General features: G+C 47.4%; 1 protein-coding gene across 2 annotated transcripts in view; it reads left to right on the top strand.

The window, feature by feature from the left end:
• The window catches only part of LOC115204335 (disks large homolog 4-like), a 50,720-nt gene extending 38,684 nt beyond the window's left edge, over positions 1 to 12,036 (top strand). For both annotated transcript variants that reach the window (XM_029769834.1, XM_029769832.1), the window contains exon 4: positions 11,857 to 12,036. In XM_029769834.1, coding sequence (XP_029625694.1) covers positions 11,857 to 11,874 — 18 coding nt within the window. In that variant the 3' untranslated portion in view covers positions 11,875 to 12,036. The remainder of the gene's footprint in view (positions 1 to 11,856) is intronic.
• Positions 12,037 to 19,204: the final 7,168 nt, after the last annotated feature.

Consider the following 19,204-nt stretch of genomic DNA (forward strand, 5'->3'; position numbering starts at 1 on the left):
CTAATTGACTGGCTGCCTTTTCTTTTTGACTGGATGGCTGCCTGGTCTATTTGACTGGCTACCTGGTCTATTTGACTAGTAGGATGTTTGGTCTATTGGACTGATTGGATGCCTGGTCTATTTGATTGGTAGGATGCCTGGTCTATTTGACTGGTTGGCTGCCTGGTCTATTGGACTGGTTGGCTGCCTGGTCTATTGGACTGGTTGGCTGCCTGGTCTCTTTGTACTGGTTGGCTGCTGGGTCCATTTGACTGGTTGGCTGCCTGGTCTATTGGACTGGTTGGCTGCCTGGTCTATTGGACTGGTTGGCTGCCTGGTATATTGGACTGGTTGGCTGCTGGGTGTATTAGACTGGTTAGCTGCTAGGTCCATTTGACTGGTTGGCTGCCTGGTCTACTGGACTGGTTAGCTGCCTGATCTACTGGACTGGTTGCTGCCAGGTCTATTTGACTGGTTGGCTGCCTGGTCTACTGGACTGGTTGGTTGCCTGGTCTATTGGACTGGTTGGTTGCCTGGTCTATTTGACTTTTAGGATGCCTGGTCTGTTTGAATGGCTGGCTGCCTGGTTATTTTGACTGGTTGGCTGCTTGGTTTATTTGACTGGTAGGATGCCTGGTCTATTTGACTGGTTGGCTGCCTGGTCTATATGACTGGTCGGCTGCCTGGTCTATTTGACTGGTGAGCTGACTGGTCTATTGGACTGGTTGGCTGCCTGGTCTGTTTGACTGGTTGGCAGCCTGGCCTATTGGACTGGTTGGCTGCCTAGTCTACTGGACTGGTTGCTGCCTGGCCTATTTGACTAGTAGGATTCCTGGTCAATTGGACTGGCTAGCTGCTAGGTCCATTTGACTGGTTGGCTGCCTGGTTTATTTGACTGGTTGGCTGCCTGGTCTACTGGGCTGGTTGGTTGCCTGGTCTATTTGACAGGTAGAATGCCTGGTCTGTTTGAATGGCTTGATATCTGGTCTATTTGACTGGCTGGCTGCCTGGTCTATTTCACAGTTTGGCTGCTTGGTCTATTTGACAGGTAGGATGCCTGGTCTATTTGACTGGTTGGCTGCCTGGTCTATATGACTGGTTGGTTGCCTGGTCTATTGGATAGGTTGGCTGCCATGTCTATTTGACTGGTTGGCTGCCTGGCATATTGGACTGGTTGGCTGCCTGGTCTATTTGACTTGTTGGCTGCCTGGCCTATTGGACTGTATGGCTGCCTGATCTATTGGACCGGTCGGCTGCCTGATATATTTGACTGGTTAGCTACCTGCTCTTTGGACTTTTTAGCTGCCTGGTCCATTTGACTGGTAGGCTGCCTGGACTATTGGACTGGTTGGCTGCCTGGACTGCTGGACTGGTTGGCTGCCTGGTCTATTGGACTGGTTCATTTCTTGTTCTATTCGACAGGTTAATTGCCTGGTCTGTTGGACTGGTTAATTGCCTGGTCTGTTGGACTGGTTAATTGCCTGGTCTATTGGACTGGTTAATTGCCTGGTCTGTTGGACTGGTTAATTGCCTGGTCTGTTGGACTGGTTAATTACCTGGTCTATTGGACTGGTTAATTGCCTGGTCTGTTGGACTGGTTAATTGCCTGGTCTGTTGGACTGGTTAATTGCCTGGTCTGTTGGACTGGTTAATTGCCTGGTCTATTGGACTGGTTAATTGCCTGGTCTGTTGGACTGGTTAAGTGCCTGGTCTGTTGGACTGGTTAATTGCCTGGTCTGTTGGACTGGTTAATTGCCTGGTCTATTGGACTGGTTAATTGCCTGGTCTGTTGGACTGGTTAATTGCCTGGTCTGTTGGACTGGTTAATTGCCTGGTCTATTGGACTGGTTAATTGCCTGGTCTGTTGGACTGGTTAATTGCCTGGTCCTTTGGACTGGTTAATTGCCTGGTCTTTTGGACTGGTAAATTGCCTGGTCTGTTGGACTGTTAATTGCCTGGTCTGTTGGACTGGTTAATTGCCTGGTCTATTGGACTGGTTAATTGCCTGGTCTATTGGACTGGTTAATTGCCTGGTCTATTGGACTGGTTAATTGCCTGGTCTATTGGACTGGTTAATTGCCTGGTCTATTGGACTGGTTAATTGCCTGGTCTATTGGACTGGTTGATTGCCTGGTCTATTGGACTGGTTAATTGCCTGGTCTATTGGACTGGTTAATTGCCTGGTGTATTGGACTGGTTAATTGCCTGGTCTATTGGACTGGTTAATTGCCTGGTCTATTGGACTGGTTAATTGCCTGGTCTATTGGACTGGTTAATTGCCTGGTCTGTTGGACTGGTTAATTGCCTGGTCTATTGGACTGGTTAATTGCCTGGTCTATTGGACTGGTTAATTGCCACAGCCAGTTATTATTTTGTGTCAATGGTCTACAGGATATGGGTGTTTGGATAATCCCTCTGTGAAGTACTGTATGTTTGGTATGAGCTAGGCTTTAGGCCAGTGCAGCAGGAATAGACTGTGGCCAGGAGTGGGCAGTGTTTAACTGTGACGTTCTCATCATAACCTTGAATTGGTGGCCATGCTCCATGAACTCTAATGCATGTGTTTAATGATGAAGGCAGATAAGAGTTGTTATGATCAAAGTGCAGTTGCTGTTGGACCATTATTCTGCATATTTATTTTAAGTGCATTTGAGGGTGTTGATTAGCAAGATTTTTCTTCCTTACAAACAATGGTGTATATACAGTAACATATATGCATCTCATTAGAAATGAGGCAGGTAGGGTGAGAAAAAAATACAATATCTGTTGTCTCTTATCTGAACACATTAATCCCTATATGGGCTGCCTGTCTGAGTGTTAGTGTGCGTGTGCGTGTGTGTGCGTGTGTGTGCGTGTGTGTGCGTGTGTGTGTGTGTGTGTGCCAGTATGAGATGTGATGTGATGCTGCATTGTGTGGAGTGCTCCTTAGGGATTCAGCTCCCCAGCCCGTCAGCAGTGATCCAATAAATTATATCTCCCCAACACACTCACACACACTCTTGCTTTTGCAGCGACAGGAAGCCACTGATGTGGTTTTCTAGGCAGATGGCAGTAGTTGTGGTGTCAGTCGTGCATCTCGTTGGCTGCTAAGTGCCTGACTGCTCCGTCTGCCAACAACACTGAAGACTCCTGCTCTATTCTGTTCTGTTCTGATGCTTTATGCCAGTGGTCACCAACCTTTACTGAATCAAGATCACGTTCTGAGTCAAAATGCATGCCGAGATCTACCGCTGGTTTTTTATTAACATGACTTAAAAAATGTAACCCTATGCAACATTAACCAATTAAAAACAGTACTGTAGCAATGAGGTTTGTGCAGTAAGCTATAGGCCCAATACATTATCACTGCATACTGGCTTTGCTTGAATTGCCCTGCCAGTGTTGTTCTTCTTCTCAGACTGTACGTATATGATCACACTGGTAATAGATCAATTGTTGTATTACTTGTGAAGCACAGCTGAGTGAGCATAATAATTAGCTTTTTTTTTACTGGACTGATGGCCTGCATCTGATGGTCAGTCTGAGGGGAGGGAGGGAGCAGCGGTGAGTCTGCCTCTCACCCAACTCACCGTCCCTCGTCTCTCCCTAAAGGGGACACAGTCTTCCAGCTGATGGCAAAACTTAAGTCGCACCCAGTCATGTTGTTTCTCCTATGACCAGTGAAATATGAACTGATATTAAAGAAGCACGCTGCTAATAATAACAACACAAGCAAATCACAACACTTTACTGTACTGCAGTGCTGGTTGTAGCGTGAGTGGAAGTAGGGAGAATGCACATTTTATGGCTTATAAAAGTGTTGAACAAAGTGTTGACAGTGCTGAATAACAACTTAAACATGAACTTACTCATAAAAACTGCAGCTCTTTGCGGTATTTGTTGAGTCTCTCTCTCTTTGCGGCAGGTAGCCTAATGGTTAGAGCGTTGGACTAGTAACCGCAAGGTTGCTAGATTGAATCCCTGACCTGACAAGGTAAAAATCTGTCGTTCTGCCCCTGAATAAGGCAGTTAACCCACTGTTCCTAGGCCATCATTGTAAATAAGAATTTGTTCTTAACTGACTTGCCTGGTTAAATATATTTTTTTTAAATCATGGTTTTAAATGTTTAGAAATCTCACATTACGAACTTTGCTGTGCGTTCAAGGCTTCTTTTTACAGTCTATGGCTTGAGGAAACTGCATACACGGTGATCTGAGCTATCTGATTGGCCAGTGGTAGGCCTCTAAGTGCAGTTCTCTCTGGGCCTGCCGATTAGACAGAGTTCTACTGTCAGACACATGAAATGGTTCAAGGTGCTGGGGCTGCTGAATCAAGTGCACCTACCGCCAACAGTGTGAAATTAATAAAAAAAACTAGGAAAGGAAGGCTGTATCATTTTTTACAGAAATATTTGGTGATCAGATAGGAATGCCTTGGAGACCACTGCCTTGATGACCACTGCTTTATGGGTAGGATGGCCTCAGGAAGCACTGCAGTGGGTTGGCATGGTGACAGGAGGTGGCCCTGCAGGCTTAAACCTCCTCCTTAGTTATGGAGATGACAGCACCAGCGTCACAGAGCTTTGGCTTGGAGTCCTTAAGACTGTCTTAAGCGAGCTCTTTATGGTGACGACAGTGCATTGACACTGAGGTCAGCCCTTAAAGACCTGTCTATGATAGGACATTACGACAGGCTTTAGACTGACAGGCTGTCCGCGCCAATCCTTTACTGGGTTTTGGTTTTATCACCACTCTGATCCCAATCACCCCTTCTCATGCACGATTACATTGAACCCTATTACCCAATCCTACTCCCCATCCACTGCACATTAGCCTACTATTCTCGCTATGCTATCAATCTGCCCCCCTCCCCCCCTTCTCTGACCCTTTTTGCACTAACTTTTTTGTCTCATCACATACGCTGCTGCTACTGTTTACTGTCTATCACTTTATTCCTAGTTATATGTACATATCTACCTGAATAACCTCGTACCCCTGCACATTGACTCGGTACTGATACCTTGTGTATATAGCCAAGTTATCATTACTCATTATGTATTTATTATTACTTCTATTACATGTTTTACTTTCTATTATTTCTCTATTTTCTTCCTCTCTGCATTGTTGGAAGGGCCTGTAAGTCAGCATTTCACTATTAGTCCACACCTGTTGTTTACCAAGCATGTGATGCATAAACTTTTATTTGACACTCAGCATCCTCCTTCTCTCCCTCTCATCCATCTCCTCCCTCTCTCCCTCTCATCCATCTCCTCCCTCTCATCCATCTCCTCCCTCTCATCCATCTCCTCCCTCTCATCCATCTCCTCCCTCTCTCCCTCTCATCCATCTCCTCCCTCTCATCCATCTCCTCCCTCTCTCCCTCTCATCCATCTCCTCCCTCTCTCCCTCTCATCCATCTCCTCCCTCTCTCCCTCTCATCCATCTCCTCCCTCTCATCCATCTCCTCCCTCTCATCCATCTCCTCCCTCTCATCCAGCTCCTCCCTCTCTCCCTCTCATCCATCTCATCCATCTCCTCCCTCTCTCCCTCTCATCCATCTCCTCCCTCTCATCCTTCTCCTCCCTCTCTCCCTCTCATCCATCTCCTCCCTCTCATCCACCTCCTCACTCTCTCCCTCTCACCCATCTCCTCCCTCTCACCCATCTCCTCCCTTTCATCCAACTCCTCCCTCTCATCCAACTCCTCCCTCTCTCCCTCTCATCCAACTCCTCCCTCTCATCCAACTCCTCCCTCTCTCCCTCTCATCCATCTCCTCCCTCTCATCCAACTCCTCCCTCTCATCCATCTCCTCCCTCTCATCCATCTCCTCCCTCTCATCCATCTCCTCCCTCTCATCCATCTCCTCCCTCTCATCCATCTCCTCCCTCTCTCCCTCTCATCCCTCTCATCCATCTCCTCCCTCTCATCCATCTCTCCCTCTCATCCAACTCCTCCCTCTCATCCATCTCCTCCCTCTCTCCCTCTCATCCAAATCCTCCCTCTCATCCAACTCCTCCCTCTCTCCCTCTCATCCATCTCCTCCCTCTCATCCAACTCCTCCATCTCATCCAACTGCTCCCTCTCTCCCTCTCATCCAACTCCTCCCTCTCATCCAAGTCTTCCCTCTCATCCAACCTCTCCCTCTCTCCCTCTCATCCAACTCCTCCCTCTCTCCCTCTCATCCAACTCCTCCCTCTCTCCCTCTCATCCACCTCCTCCCTCTCTCCCTCTCATCCATCTCTCCCTCTCATCCACCTCCTCCCTCTCTCCCTCTCATCCAACTCCTCCCGCTCATCCATCTCCTCCCTCTTTCCATCTCCTCCTTCTCTCCCTCTCATCCATGTCCTCCCTCTCTCCCTCTCATCCATCTCCTCCTTCTCTCCCTCTCATCCAAATCCTCCCTCTCTCCCTCTCATACATCTCCTCCCTCTCTCCCTTTCATCCATCTCCTCCTTCTCTCCCTCTCATCCATCTCCTCCCTCTCATCCATCTCATCCAACTCCTCCCTCTCTCCCTCTCTCATCCATTTCCTCCCTCTCTCCCTCTCATCCATCTCCTCCCTCTCTCCCTCTCATCCATCTCCTCCTCTCCCTCTCATCCATCTCCTCCCTCTCATCCATCTCCTCCCTCTCATCCATCTCCTCCCTCTCATCCATCTCCTCCCTCTCTCCCTCTCCTCTATCTCCTCCCTCTCATCCATCTCCTCCCTCTCATCCACCTCCTCCCTCTCTCCCTCTCATCCATCTCCTCCCTCTCACCCATCTCCTCCCTCTCATCCAACTCCTCCCTCTCATCCAACTCCTCCTTCTCTCCCTCTCATCCAACTCCTCCCTCTCTCCCTCTCATCCAACTCCTCCCTCTCATCCAACTCCTCCCTCTCATCCATCTCCTCCCTCTCATCCATCTCCTCCCTCTCCATCTCCTCCCTCTCATCCATCTCCTCCCTCTCATCCATCTCCTCCCTCTCTCCCTCTCATCCATCTCCTCCCTCTCTCCCTCTCGTCCATCTCCTCCCTCTCATCCATCTCTCCCTCTCATCCAACTCCTCCCTCTCATCCAACTCCTCCATCTCTCCCTCTCATCCAACTCCTCCCTCTCATCCAACTCCTCCCTCTCTCCCTCTCATCCAAATCCTCCCTCTCATCCAACTCCTCCCTCTCTCCCTCTCATCCATCTCCTCCCTCTCATCCAACTCCTCCCTCTCATCCAACTGCTCCCTCTCTCCCTCTCATCCAACTCCTCCCTCTCATCCAACTCCTCCCTCTCTCCCTCTCATCCAACTCCTCCCGCTCATCCATCTCCTCCCTCTCTCCATCTCCTCCTTCTCTCCCTCTCATCGATGTCCTCCCCTCTCTCCCTCTCATCCATCTCCTCCTTCTCTCCCTCTCATCCAACTCCTCCCTCTCTCCCTCTCATACATCTCCTCCCTCTCTCCCTTTCATCCATCTCCTCCTTCTCTCCCTCTCATCCATCTCCTCCCTCTCATCCATCTCATCCAACTCCTCCCTCTCTCCCTCTCTCATCCATTTCCTCCCTCTCTCCCTCTCATCCATCTCCTCCCTCTCTCCCTCTCTCATCCAACTCCTCCCTCTCTCCCTCTCATCCATCTCCTCCTCTCCCTCTCATCCATCTCCTCCCTCTCATCCATCTCCTCCCTCTCATCCAGCTCCTCCCTCTCTCCCTCTCATCCATCTCCTCCCTCTCTCCCTCTCCTCTATCTCCTCCCTCTCATCCATGTCCTCCCTCTCTCCCTCTCATCCATCTCCTCCTTCTCTCCCTCTCATCCAACTCCTCCCTCTCTCCCTCTCATACATCTCCTCCCTCTCTCCCTTTCATCCATCTCCTCCTTCTCTCCCTCTCATCCATCTCCTCCCTCTCTCCCTCTCATCCAACTCCTCCTTCTCTCCCTCTCATCCATCTCCTCTCTCCCTCTCATCCATCTCCTCCCTCTCTCCCTCTCATCCATCTCCTCCCTCTCTCCCTCTCTCATCCATTTCCTCCCTCTCTCCCTCTCATCCATCTCCTCCCTCTCTCCCTCTCTCATCCAACTCCTCCCTCTCTCCCTCTCATCCATCTCCTCCTCTCCCTCTCATCCATCTCCTCCCTCTCATCCATCTCCTCCCTCTCCCCCTCTCCTCTAACTCCTCCCTCCCTCTCCCCCTGTCCTCTAACTCCTCCCTCCCTCTCTCCCTCTCCTCTAACTCCTCCCTCCCTCTCTCCCTCTCCTCTAACTCCTCCCTCCCTCTCCTCCTCTCCTCTAACTCCTCCCTCCCTCTCCCCCTCTCCTCTAACTCCTCCCTCCCCTCTCCCCCTCTCCTCTAACTCCTCCCTCCCTCTCTCCCTCCCTCCCTCTCTCCCTCTCATCCATCTCCTCCCTCTCTCCCTCTCTCATCCATTTCCTCCCTCTCTCCCTCTCATCCATCTCCTCCCTCTCTCCCTCTCTCATCCAACTCCTCCCTCTCTCCCTCTCATCCATCTCCTCCTCTCCCTCTCATCCATCTCCTCCCTCTCATCCATCTCCTCCCTCTCCCCCTCTCCTCTAACTCCTCCCTCCCTCTCCCCCTGTCCTCTAACTCCTCCCTCCCTCTCCTCCTCTCCTCTAACTCCTCCCTCCCTCTCCCCCTCTCCTCTAACTCCTCCCTCCCTCTCCCCCTCTCCTCTAACTCCTCCCTCCCTCTCTCCCTCTCCTCTAACTCCTCCCTCCCTCTCCCCCCTCTCCTCTAACTCCTCCCTCCCTCTCTCCCTCTCCTCTAACTCCTCCCTCCCTCTCTCCCTCTCCTCTAACTCCTCCCTCCCTCTCCCCCTCTCCTCTAACTCCTCCCTCTCCCCCTCTCCTCTAACTCCTCCCTCCCTCTCCCCCTCTCCTCTAACTCCTCCCTCCCTCTCTCCCTCTCCTCTAACTCCTCCCTCCCTCTCTCCCTCTCTCCCTCTCCTCTAACTCCTCTCTCCCTCTCTCCCTCTCCTCTAACTCCTCCCTCCCTCTCTCCCTCTCCTCTAACTCCTCCCTCGCTCTCCCCCTCTCCTCTAACTCCTCCCTCCCTCTCTCCCTCTCCTCTAACTCCTCCCTCCCTCTCTCCCTCTCCTCTAACTCCTCCCTCTCCTCTAACTCCTCCCTCCCTCTCTCCCTCTCTCCCTCTCCTCTAACTCCTCCCTCCCTCTCTCCCTCTCCTCTAACTCCTCCCTCCCTCTCTCCCTCCCTCCACATGCTGTATACTATGAGAGTCTGTTGAACTCCCTCATATTTACTGCCATGTTTGGGTTACAGTCAAGTAACCCAGTAATTTTTTTAATGCAGGAATTCAATTACCATTTTCCTGTAACGTATTCCCCAGGTCCCTGCATCGCCCCTTCTCCCTTCTTCTCTCTTCCCCTTGCTCCCTCTCTCTCTCTGCATTCATCTCTGTATCTGACTGGTATCTTCATTTTCTTTGTCTTCCTTACTTTTCTTTAATAAATGTTTAAAGATGTCCCTGCAGCTCCAATGTAATTACTGTGCAGGAGAAGCTTAAGTCTACTGGGAAGGGGAGAGGAGAGCAGAGGAAGAGGAAGACGATGCAAGCTAGAAGAAGAGAAAATCGTCAGCATTAGATAGAAGAGAGGGAGGGAGGGAGGGAGTGAGAGTAGAGAGGGCCCTGCACTCAGAAGTGAGACAAAATTAGGTAAGGGTAGGGCAGGGGAGAGAAATCTTATTTACCAAAATGAGGTTGTCAGCTCTGCATGTCCTTACATAACTCCTGTGTGTGTGTGTGTGTGTGTGTGTGTGTGTGTGTGTGTGTGTGTGTGTGTGTGTGTGTGTGTGTGTGTGTGTGTGTGTGTGTGTGTGTGTGTGTGTGACTGAGTGATAGAGAGAATGATAAAGAGAGAGATCATAAAAGAGAAGATGGTGGCATTGTCTCTTGACGTTCTCCACTTCCTCCAAGTTTGAGCAGTTTGCCACCAAGGAGCAACGTAATTGGCTGACTCGAGCCGCTAGAGACTCAGCAATAGGATGATTGCCAGACCCAGACATTACAGTGTTTCCCACTGCATCTCTCACTCAGCCACCCCTCCCTCTCTCTTTCTCTTTGGGGATCTCTCCCTCTGTCTCTCCGTCTCTCTCTTAGTGCTCCATCGCTGTCTGTGTTGCTGTCCATGGTGCTGACTTCATTGGCTGCAGCAGAGTGGGGTGGAGGAGAGAAGGGATGGACACAGACAGACAACAGAGGAGAGAGAGAGATAGGCGGGTACAGAGAGAGGAAGAGAAACAAACAGAATATTGAATTAAACATTAAATATGTGCTCTTTGTTCCCAGCGCTGCTCTAGTGAAGTGGCATCCCTGTAGAGTTGGGTCCTATTGGGAAAGCCTGGGGCAGTGGAGCACTGTCAACCACAGCTCAGACAGACAGACTGACAGACAGACTGACAGACAGACTGACAGAGAGACAGACTGACAGAGAGACAGACAGACAGAGAGACAGACAGACAGAGAGACAGACAGAGAGACAGACAGAGAGACAGACAGGGAAACTAGGGCTGCCTGGTGGCAGAAAGAAAGTGTTGCCTGCCAGAGAGGAATAGCTCATTGGAATACTGCATGTCGGCAGCATGTGGCCAACACAGTAATGACTGCGCAGCTGATTGACATTGGAAGTGCAACCTACTGCGCTGCTTTGGTAGAACACTGTGTAAACCGCTAGGCTGATACAGTGGGTTGCTGCTATGCTGTTTAATTGATGAGTGGTGCAGAGATTATAGTTTGAATTGACTACAGGGATATGAAATATGTATGACCGAGCACATATTGCAGTGTGTTTAACTTTAGATTAAAATGTCCATTTAGATTTATGTTTATTACCCCTTGTTCCAAAGCTTAGTCACCACTCCCTCTTCAAACATAAACACCACTCTACCCTCTTTAAACACAAACAAACACCACTAACACCATCAACACCCCTCCATCACCATCATAATTGCCATCAAACTTCCCCTTTTCCTTCCCCTGGGGTGGGAGGGGGTACAGCAGCCGCCGCAGCATAAACTGCATCTCAGTGAGCAGAGTACAGGGTGGGAGGCACGGGATCTTCGCTCAGAGAGAGAAACTACAGCGGGCTGTTCTAAAACAGAGGATGGAACTCGCTTGGAGGGAACGGTCGCACTCCTCAGAATATAGAACGGAACACATTTTAGATATGCAGGGACTAATCTGTTTAGAGCTTGTTTTCCCAAATTAGATGCAACCATATTCAGTGTGACGTGAATGGAAAATAAGTAACCCTGTCGAAGGCTATTCGTAGGCTGGGCTATTTATTTTTAGTCCATATTTCAATTGACCGCTGTTCCAAATAGCACTATTCCTGATATTTAAGAAGTAGGCTAATTATTAGACAGGCGGGTAGGCTACAATCCCACTCAAACTGCCGTCTTCCTCAAACGAACGACTCCACACTTGGATTACACGGCAGAGGCAGGAAGGAACGCTGTCGACGGAGTCCAAACTCTCCTCAGCATCTCCCAAGTTATTTTGGTTCACAGACCGTGATTTTGGCACCCCCGGATTAAACCAAATCTGGTTTGGAATGTAAAGCTATCTGCGTTCCTAGCCCAATGCTTGATATCAGGGGTATTGTTGAGATTTTTGGCTTTCGATTGTTGAAGTCATTTTGCATGAGTTGAATGTTCATGTTTAGTAAGCCTATGGGGTTATTTTAAAAAGTATATTTAACTTATATCGAGATATTCCCGGGCTATACGGATACTCCTAATAATGTTGGCATGTGGCAGAGACTGCCTTGATATCATCTTTGATATCATAAGTGTTTATGCATTTGTCATATTTTTGGCGAGGAAACGCCCCTTCAGCGCACCTCCTCTCTTTCTCTCTGCCACCCACTCCCCCGGCTCGTCCATCATTTTTGAAGGTGAACGGTGTTTGTTAGGTTCCACTCGGCGGCTCAGTGTTCAGCACTCAGGCAGGATGTTCATCTCGGTGTGGTATGCCAAAAAAATGGGTCGGCGATTCATCGACAACGTCCGGAAAGCCAAGAAGCATCCGCACCATATAATGGTAGGCACCAAGTGAACATGGTGGTTGACTGACTCCTCTGGTGACAGATTTGTCCGATCCAGCTATGTCATATTGCTATTTGTTATGGTTTCTGTGGTTAAATGGTTTGTGAAATTATGTAAAAAATATCAAAATGGAAAATTAAGATTTGCGATCATTACTATGAAAATATATCGGCTTTTTTTGTCATGTTTAACATAGACCTCCATTTACATCGTTGCTGCACCTTGAGTGAAGGTGTATTCTGAAGAATCATACATAAACTGCTTTATGGACTCATAATACTTAGTTTGGTCCATGTCTGGTCTGACACTTGGAGTTCTCATCTAAAGCATTCTTTGTTACCAGTTTCATTAGGGTTTTCAACTCTCTGCGCAGATGTGAAAAGATAAGGAGAAATAAGAAGCTCAATTTGTTGAGTGAGACTTTTCTCAACTCAGTGAACTCATGGGACTAATAGCATGGATGGTTTCTCTCATGGTGACAGGAATGTATGTTTTTTCTATACATTTGCTAATATTGGCACTCACCAACATGAAACTTGGATTTCTGGAATGAGGATATTTGTTGCCACACATTTGGTCCCTGAGAAATATGTGTGAATCACAGACCCTGTGTCCCAATCATGTGACCATGTCCTCCTTTGTAGCTCCTCTGTCTACACTGTGTCAGTGTAGGCTGGTATTTCAGGGAGTATATCATCTCTATAGTTCTCACCATCCTCTGAGTCCCTCGCTGCCAAAGGTGCTTCAACAAAGTACTGAGTAAAGGGTCTGAATACTTTTTGGATTTGAATACATTTGCAAAAAGGTCTAAAAAATGTTTTTTGCTTTGTCATTATGCGTTATTGTGTGTAGATTGATGAGGGGGGAAACTATTTAATCAATTTTAGAATAAGGCTGTAATGTAATGTGGAAAAGGTGAAGGGGTCAGAATACTTTTCGAATGCGCTGTTTACAGTTCTCAATATCCTCTGAGTCCCTTCTATGCGATGCTACGCATTTGTCATTTACAGTTTCAGTGTGCAATAATGTGTAGCTGGCCCTTATGTCTCCCTCCCTCTCAAACACAAACACAAACACACAGCTTTACAGCCATTTACACACTGTATTTATTTTCTGTGGAAGTGCATAAAGAACGGTGTGTGTGAATGATGTCCCATCAAAATGAACCCCTGTAACAGCCCCATAGCATGCCCACACGCAAACATGCACACACGCAAACATGCACACACGCAAACATGCACACACGCAAACATGCACACACGCAAACATGCACACACGCAAACATGCACACACGCAAACATGCACACACGCAAACATGCCCACACGCAAACATGCCCACACGCAAACATGCCCACACGCAAACATGCCCACACGCAAACATGCCCACACGCAAACATGCACACACGCAAACATGCACACACACAAACATGCACACACACAAACATGCGGACACGCGTGTGGATCTGCTGCCATTCCCTCCCTTCCCCCCACATCTATCTCGCCCTCTCTCATCCCCCCACCTTCCTTTCCTCCTGTCCTTCTTTGGTTAGAGCTGTGTTGCCCTCAGGTCAGGGCCAGTCTGGAGTGTACTTGCCTTTTCTGTTCCTGTCTCTACTGCTATTGTTTATTTCTCTCTCTCTCTGTCTCTCTCTGTCTGTCTCTGTCTGTCTCTCTCTGTCTGTCTCTGTCTCTCTCTGTCTCTCTCTGTCTGTCTCTGTCTGTCTCTCTCTGTCTGTCTCTGTCTCTCTCTGTCTCTCTCTGTCTCTCTCTCTCTCTCTCTCTCTCTCTCTCTCTCTCTCTCTCTCTCTCTCTCTCTCTCTCTCTCTCTCTCAGCATCTGTTTACCCTGATTTCCCCTTAAACAGAGTACACATTTAGACACAGCAACTACAGAAATAGAAACCAATCTCTAGTTGCCTGACTGACTGCATAATCAGTGCTGTTCTGGAAGATTAAAACACTCCAATGGAAACATCTGATTGTTTATATTCAATGTGAATGGTATTCCATATGAAGCACTGAAATTAATAGACGGTTGTGATTGATGTTGGGAGAGATAGTGTTGGTTTGTGTGAGTGAGTGGGTTTGTGTGAGTGAGTGAGTGGGTCTGTTTGTGTAGGTGAGTGAGTGGGTCTGTTTGTGTAGGTGAGTGAGTGGGTTTGTGTGGGTTTATGTAAGTGAATGAGTGGGTTTGTGTAGGTGAGTGAGAAGGTTTGTGTAGGTGGGTGAGTGGGTTTGTGTAGGTGGGTGAGTGGGTTTGTGTAGGTGAGTGTGTTTGAGTGGGTTTGTGTAGGTGTTTGAGTGGGTTTGTGTAGGTGAGTGAGAAGTTTTGTGTGGGTGAGTGGGTTTGTGTAGGTGAGTGGGTTTGTGTAGGTGAGTGGGTTTGTGTAGGTGAGTGAGAAGGTTTGTGTGGGTTTGTGTAGGTGAGTGGGTTTGTGTAGGTGAGTGGGTTTGTGTAGGTGAGTGGGTTTGTGTAGGTGAGTGAGAAGGTTTGTGTGGGTTTGTGTAGGTGAGTGGGTTTGTGTAGGTGAGTGGGTTTGTGTAGGTGAGTGAGAAGGTTTGTGTGGGTTTGTGTAGGTGAGTGGGTTTGTGTAGGTGAGTGGGTTTGTGTAGGTGAGTGGGTTTGTGTAGGTGAGTGAGAAGGTTTGTGTGGGTTTGTGTAGGTGAGTGGGTTTGTGTAGGTGAGTGGGTTTGTGTAGGTGAGTGAGAAGGTTTGTGTGGGTGAGTGAGAAGGTTTGTGTGGGTAAGTGTGTTTGAGTGGGTTTGTGTAGGTGAGTGGGTTTGTGTAGGTGAGTGAGAAGGTTTGTGTAGGTGAGTGAGAAGGTTTGTGTGGGTAAGTGTGTTTGAGTGGGTTTGTGTAGGTGAGTGAGAAGGTTTGTGTGGGTAAGTGTGTTTGAGTGGGTTTGTGTAGGTGAGTGAGAAGGTTTGTGTAGGTGAGTGTGTTTGAGTGGGTTTGTGTAGGTGAGTGAGAAGGTTTGTGTGGGTTTGTGTAGGTGAGTGGGTTTGTGTAGGTGAGTGAGAAGGTTTGTGTGGGTGAGTGTGTTTGAGTGGGTTTGTGTAGGTGAGTGAGTAGGTTTGTGTGGGTAAGTGTGTTTGAGTGGGTTTGTGTAGGTGAGTGAGAAGGTTTGTGTGGGTAAGTGTGTTTGAGTGGGTTTGTGTAGGTGAGTGAGAAGGTTTGTGTAGGTGTTTGTGTGGGTAAGTGGAGAGTGTTGGCATAGCTTTTAGGTTCATTGTGGTTCATTTTGTCTTGACTGACTGAAGTCATTAGATAAGCTGCGTTCTGTTTGCTTGATAAATTGTTGAGAGTGTTGGAGGACATTGTTATGACACTGTTTAGCTGTTGGCTTATGTAGAGCCACATTACTTATACCACAGCTACAACATTCAGCTATCCTACCAGACATATGTTAGGACTTATGTTAATGAAATAATCTGACAGAGACTAGAGGTATTACCTGAGTTATTATAGGTACATTATCATTTGAAGCGATACATATTCATTTTCTTCTAAAATCTCTCTGTAGTCTTGAAGACAATATCTGATGACATAACAGCATTGTTCCCTAATTTTGCTTGACATAAAAATAGCTTTTTCCCACTGCTGCGTTGGGGTTGTGCGTTAGGTTGGAGTCATTAAAAATCTTTTTTCAACCACTCCACAGATCTCTTGTTAACAAACTATAGTTTTGGCAAGTCGGTTATGACATCTACTGTGTGCATGACACAAGTAATTGTTCCAACAATTGTTAACAGACAGATTATTTCACTTATAATTCACTGTATCATAATTCCAGTGGGCTAGAAGTTTACATACACTAAGTTGACTGTGCCTTTAAACAGCTTGGAAAATTCCTGAAAATTATGTCATGGCTTTAGAAGCTTCTGATTGGCTAATTGGCATCATTTGAGTCAATTGGAGGTGTACCAGTGGATGTAGTTCAAGGCCTACCTTCAAACTCTGTGCCTCTTTGATTGAGATAATGGGAAAATTAAAATAAATCAGCCGAGACCTCAGAAAAAAGATTGTAGACCTCCACAAGTCTGGTTCATCCTTTGGAGCAATTTCCAAATGCCTGAAGGTACCATGTTCATCTGTACAAACAATAGTACGCAAGTATAAACACCATGGGACCACGCAGCCGTCATACCACTCAGGAAGGAGACATGTTCTGTCTCCTAGAGATGAACATGCTTTGTTGCGAAAAGTGCAAATCAATCCCAGAACAACAGCAAAGGACCTTGTGAAGATGCTGGAGGAAACAGGTACAAACATATCTATATCCACAATAAAACGAGTCCTCTATATTGACATAACCTGAAAGGCCGCTCAGCAAGGAAGAAGCCACTGCTCAAAAACTGCCATAAAAAAAGCCATACTACGGTTTGCAACTGCACATGGGGACAAAGATCGTACTTTTTGGAGAAATGTCCTCTGGTCTAATGAAACAAAAATAGAACTGTTTGGCCATAATGACCATCGTTATGTTTGGAGGGAAAGGGGGAGGTTTACAAGCCGAAGACCACGTCCCAACTGTGAAGTACGGGGGTGGCAACATCATGTTGTGGGGGTGCTTTGCTGCAGGAGGGACTGGTGCACTTCACAAAATAGACGGCATCATGAGGTAGTAAAATTATGTGGATATATTGAAGAAACATCTCAAGACATCAGTCAGGAAGTTAAAGCTTGGGTCTTCCAAATAGACAATGACCCCAAGCATACTTCCAAAGTTGTGGCAAAATGGCTTAAGGACAACAAAGTCAAGGTATTGGAGTGGCCATCACAAAGCCCTGACCTCAACCCTATAGAAAATGTGTGGGCAGAACTGAAAAAGCGAGTGCAAGCAAGGAGGCCTACAAACCTGACTCAGTTACACCAGCTCTGTCAGGAGGAATGAGGCAAAATTCACCCAACTTATTGCGGGAAGCTTGTGGAAGGCAACCCGGAACATATGACCAAAGTTAAACAATTTAAAGGCAATGCTACCAAATACTAATTGAGTGTATGTAAACTTCTGCCCCACTGGGAATGTGATGAAAGAAATAAAAGCTGAAATAAATAATTCTCTCTACTATTATTCTGACATTTCACCTTCTTAAAATAAAGTGGTGATCCTAACTGACCTAAGACAGGGAATTTTTACTAGGATTAAATGTCAGGAATTGTGAAAAACTGAGTTTAAATGTATTTGGCTAAGGTGTATGTAAACTTCCGACTTCAACTGTATTTCTAGGGTTTTAGAATGGAGCTTTCTAGTCTCCCCTGCAAGTATAGACATGCTCTCTAGTGCATCCTGATCCTCAAGTGAGCGATGATCAATCTGTGGAGAGACAGAGCAGAAATAAAAGGAATGTTTTGTTTAAAGGGTAGCAGCCGTCGATCGCTTTCTTAATGAACACACACAAAGTACCACTCCACCGCTCCGTTGATTCTACCTTTCCTCCAAGCTCTCTCTCACTCTCTCTCCTCTGCTGTCTATTTCTCCCTCTCTCTGTCTCTTTTTCATTCTCTCCCCTGTTCCCTTCCTGTCTCTCTCTCTGCTCCCCTGTTGAGGCCTGGTAAAAGCCTGCTGGTCAGCATATTTAGGCTAGCTGTGTATTCATATTTCAGCACTCTCTGAGGCCTGGCTCTAATTTGATGTTAAAACATTTAAACTCTAGGGAGGTAGTGAGCATGTGGGGTTATTTTTAGCTCTTTGCCGGTGAACTACCGTTAACCTTTGCGTCTGCAGCGGACTGATTGACGTAACACTGTCTTTCACATCATCACCTAAACCTGCACACTGACTCCACACTTCCTCCTCCTCCTCCTCCTCCTCCTCCTCCTCCTCCTCCTCCTACTCTATAGCAGGTGTATACGTCAACAATACACACAGCAAAATGTAGCCTTGCAAACACACACATCCGCTCAATCAGATATACAAACGGACAAAACACATTCACTCAATCTCTCTGTTTATCTCTCTCAATCTCTCTCTTTCGCTCTCAATCTCTCTCTTTCTCTGTATCTCACTTTTCTCTCTCTTGTTCTGTCTTTCTTTCTCTGTCTCTCTTTTTCTCTGTCTCTCTGTCTATCTCTTTTCTTTGTAATGGCTCCAGGGTATTGTGAGTCTAGAAATCAAGCAATCACATCACACCCCTCCAACCCCTTATCTGTCCTCCACAGTCAGTCCCATCTGTGGGGCGAGGCTCTCCTTCCTCCCCCAGGGCTCCCAGTCTCACTGTTTTTGTCGTTTGTCTTCACCCCTTGTCCTCTGGTGATGACTGCTTCTTGTTTGGACCCTGTCAGCCTACAGAGTGCTGGGCAGTGGAGTATGCTGGATTGGATCGCAGCATGCCCTCCAATGGGGAAAGACAGGGCCAGAAGTGAAACATTAGACTGTTAGAGAACAGTGGTGATCAGGGTTGGAGATAAAGCTTTGGTTTAAATGACTGCTTAAGTAAGATGTTCATTTAAGAATTAGTGTCAGGATCAGTATTCTGGGCTGTGAGCGTTTGATCCAGAGGATCCAGTTCGTGGCTAAAGGTCAAGACTCAGAAGTTTGATATTGGACAAGCGATGACAGGTTTTATCAGGAGTTTAAGTTTAACAGTGAAGGTTTGGGGGTGGCCTGGAACTGAAAGATGATGGGAGAGCTGAGTCGGTGGCGTAAAAACATATGTGGGCGACTGTTAAATTCCCTAAATCCAGCCTCCCACTTCCTGACAAAGAACAGGGAGGGAGTCGCCTATCAAAACCCCTGCAGGAGGACTGTGTGTATTGTGGGTTGTGTACTAACTGTACAAGGTATATTCCTCAGCCTGGATATATAGGATACTTTTGACACGTCAGATAGTAACTCGACGTGTTTGGCCCAGTTAAAGGTGTTAGCGGCTCTGTGCAGCCATACAGTAACAGAAGGGGACACAGACTCAAGGCAGGAGGAGAGATGTAGGCCGACCCTGGGATGAAATCCCTGCAGTAGGAATACAGATCCTTTTTCAGTTATAAAGTCGTTTTTTTAATCCGGCCCAGATCTGTCCAAATGGTTTGATTAGCCTATAGAGTAACTTAGTACTGCATGTGAGTGGTCTTTAGCTTATAGTTTGTGTGGCCTGCAATTTACTGCTAGAATTTTAAGTAGTGCAGAAGAGATGCAGGTTTTGAGTGGTTTAGCAGCTTGGTTTTGAGGTTGTGAACCTGGAACAGAGAAAAGGGAGA

The sequence above is a fragment of the Salmo trutta genome, chromosome 12 (assembly GCF_901001165.1).
Source record: "Salmo trutta chromosome 12, fSalTru1.1, whole genome shotgun sequence".
Classification (NCBI taxonomy): Eukaryota; Metazoa; Chordata; class Actinopteri; order Salmoniformes; family Salmonidae; genus Salmo; species Salmo trutta.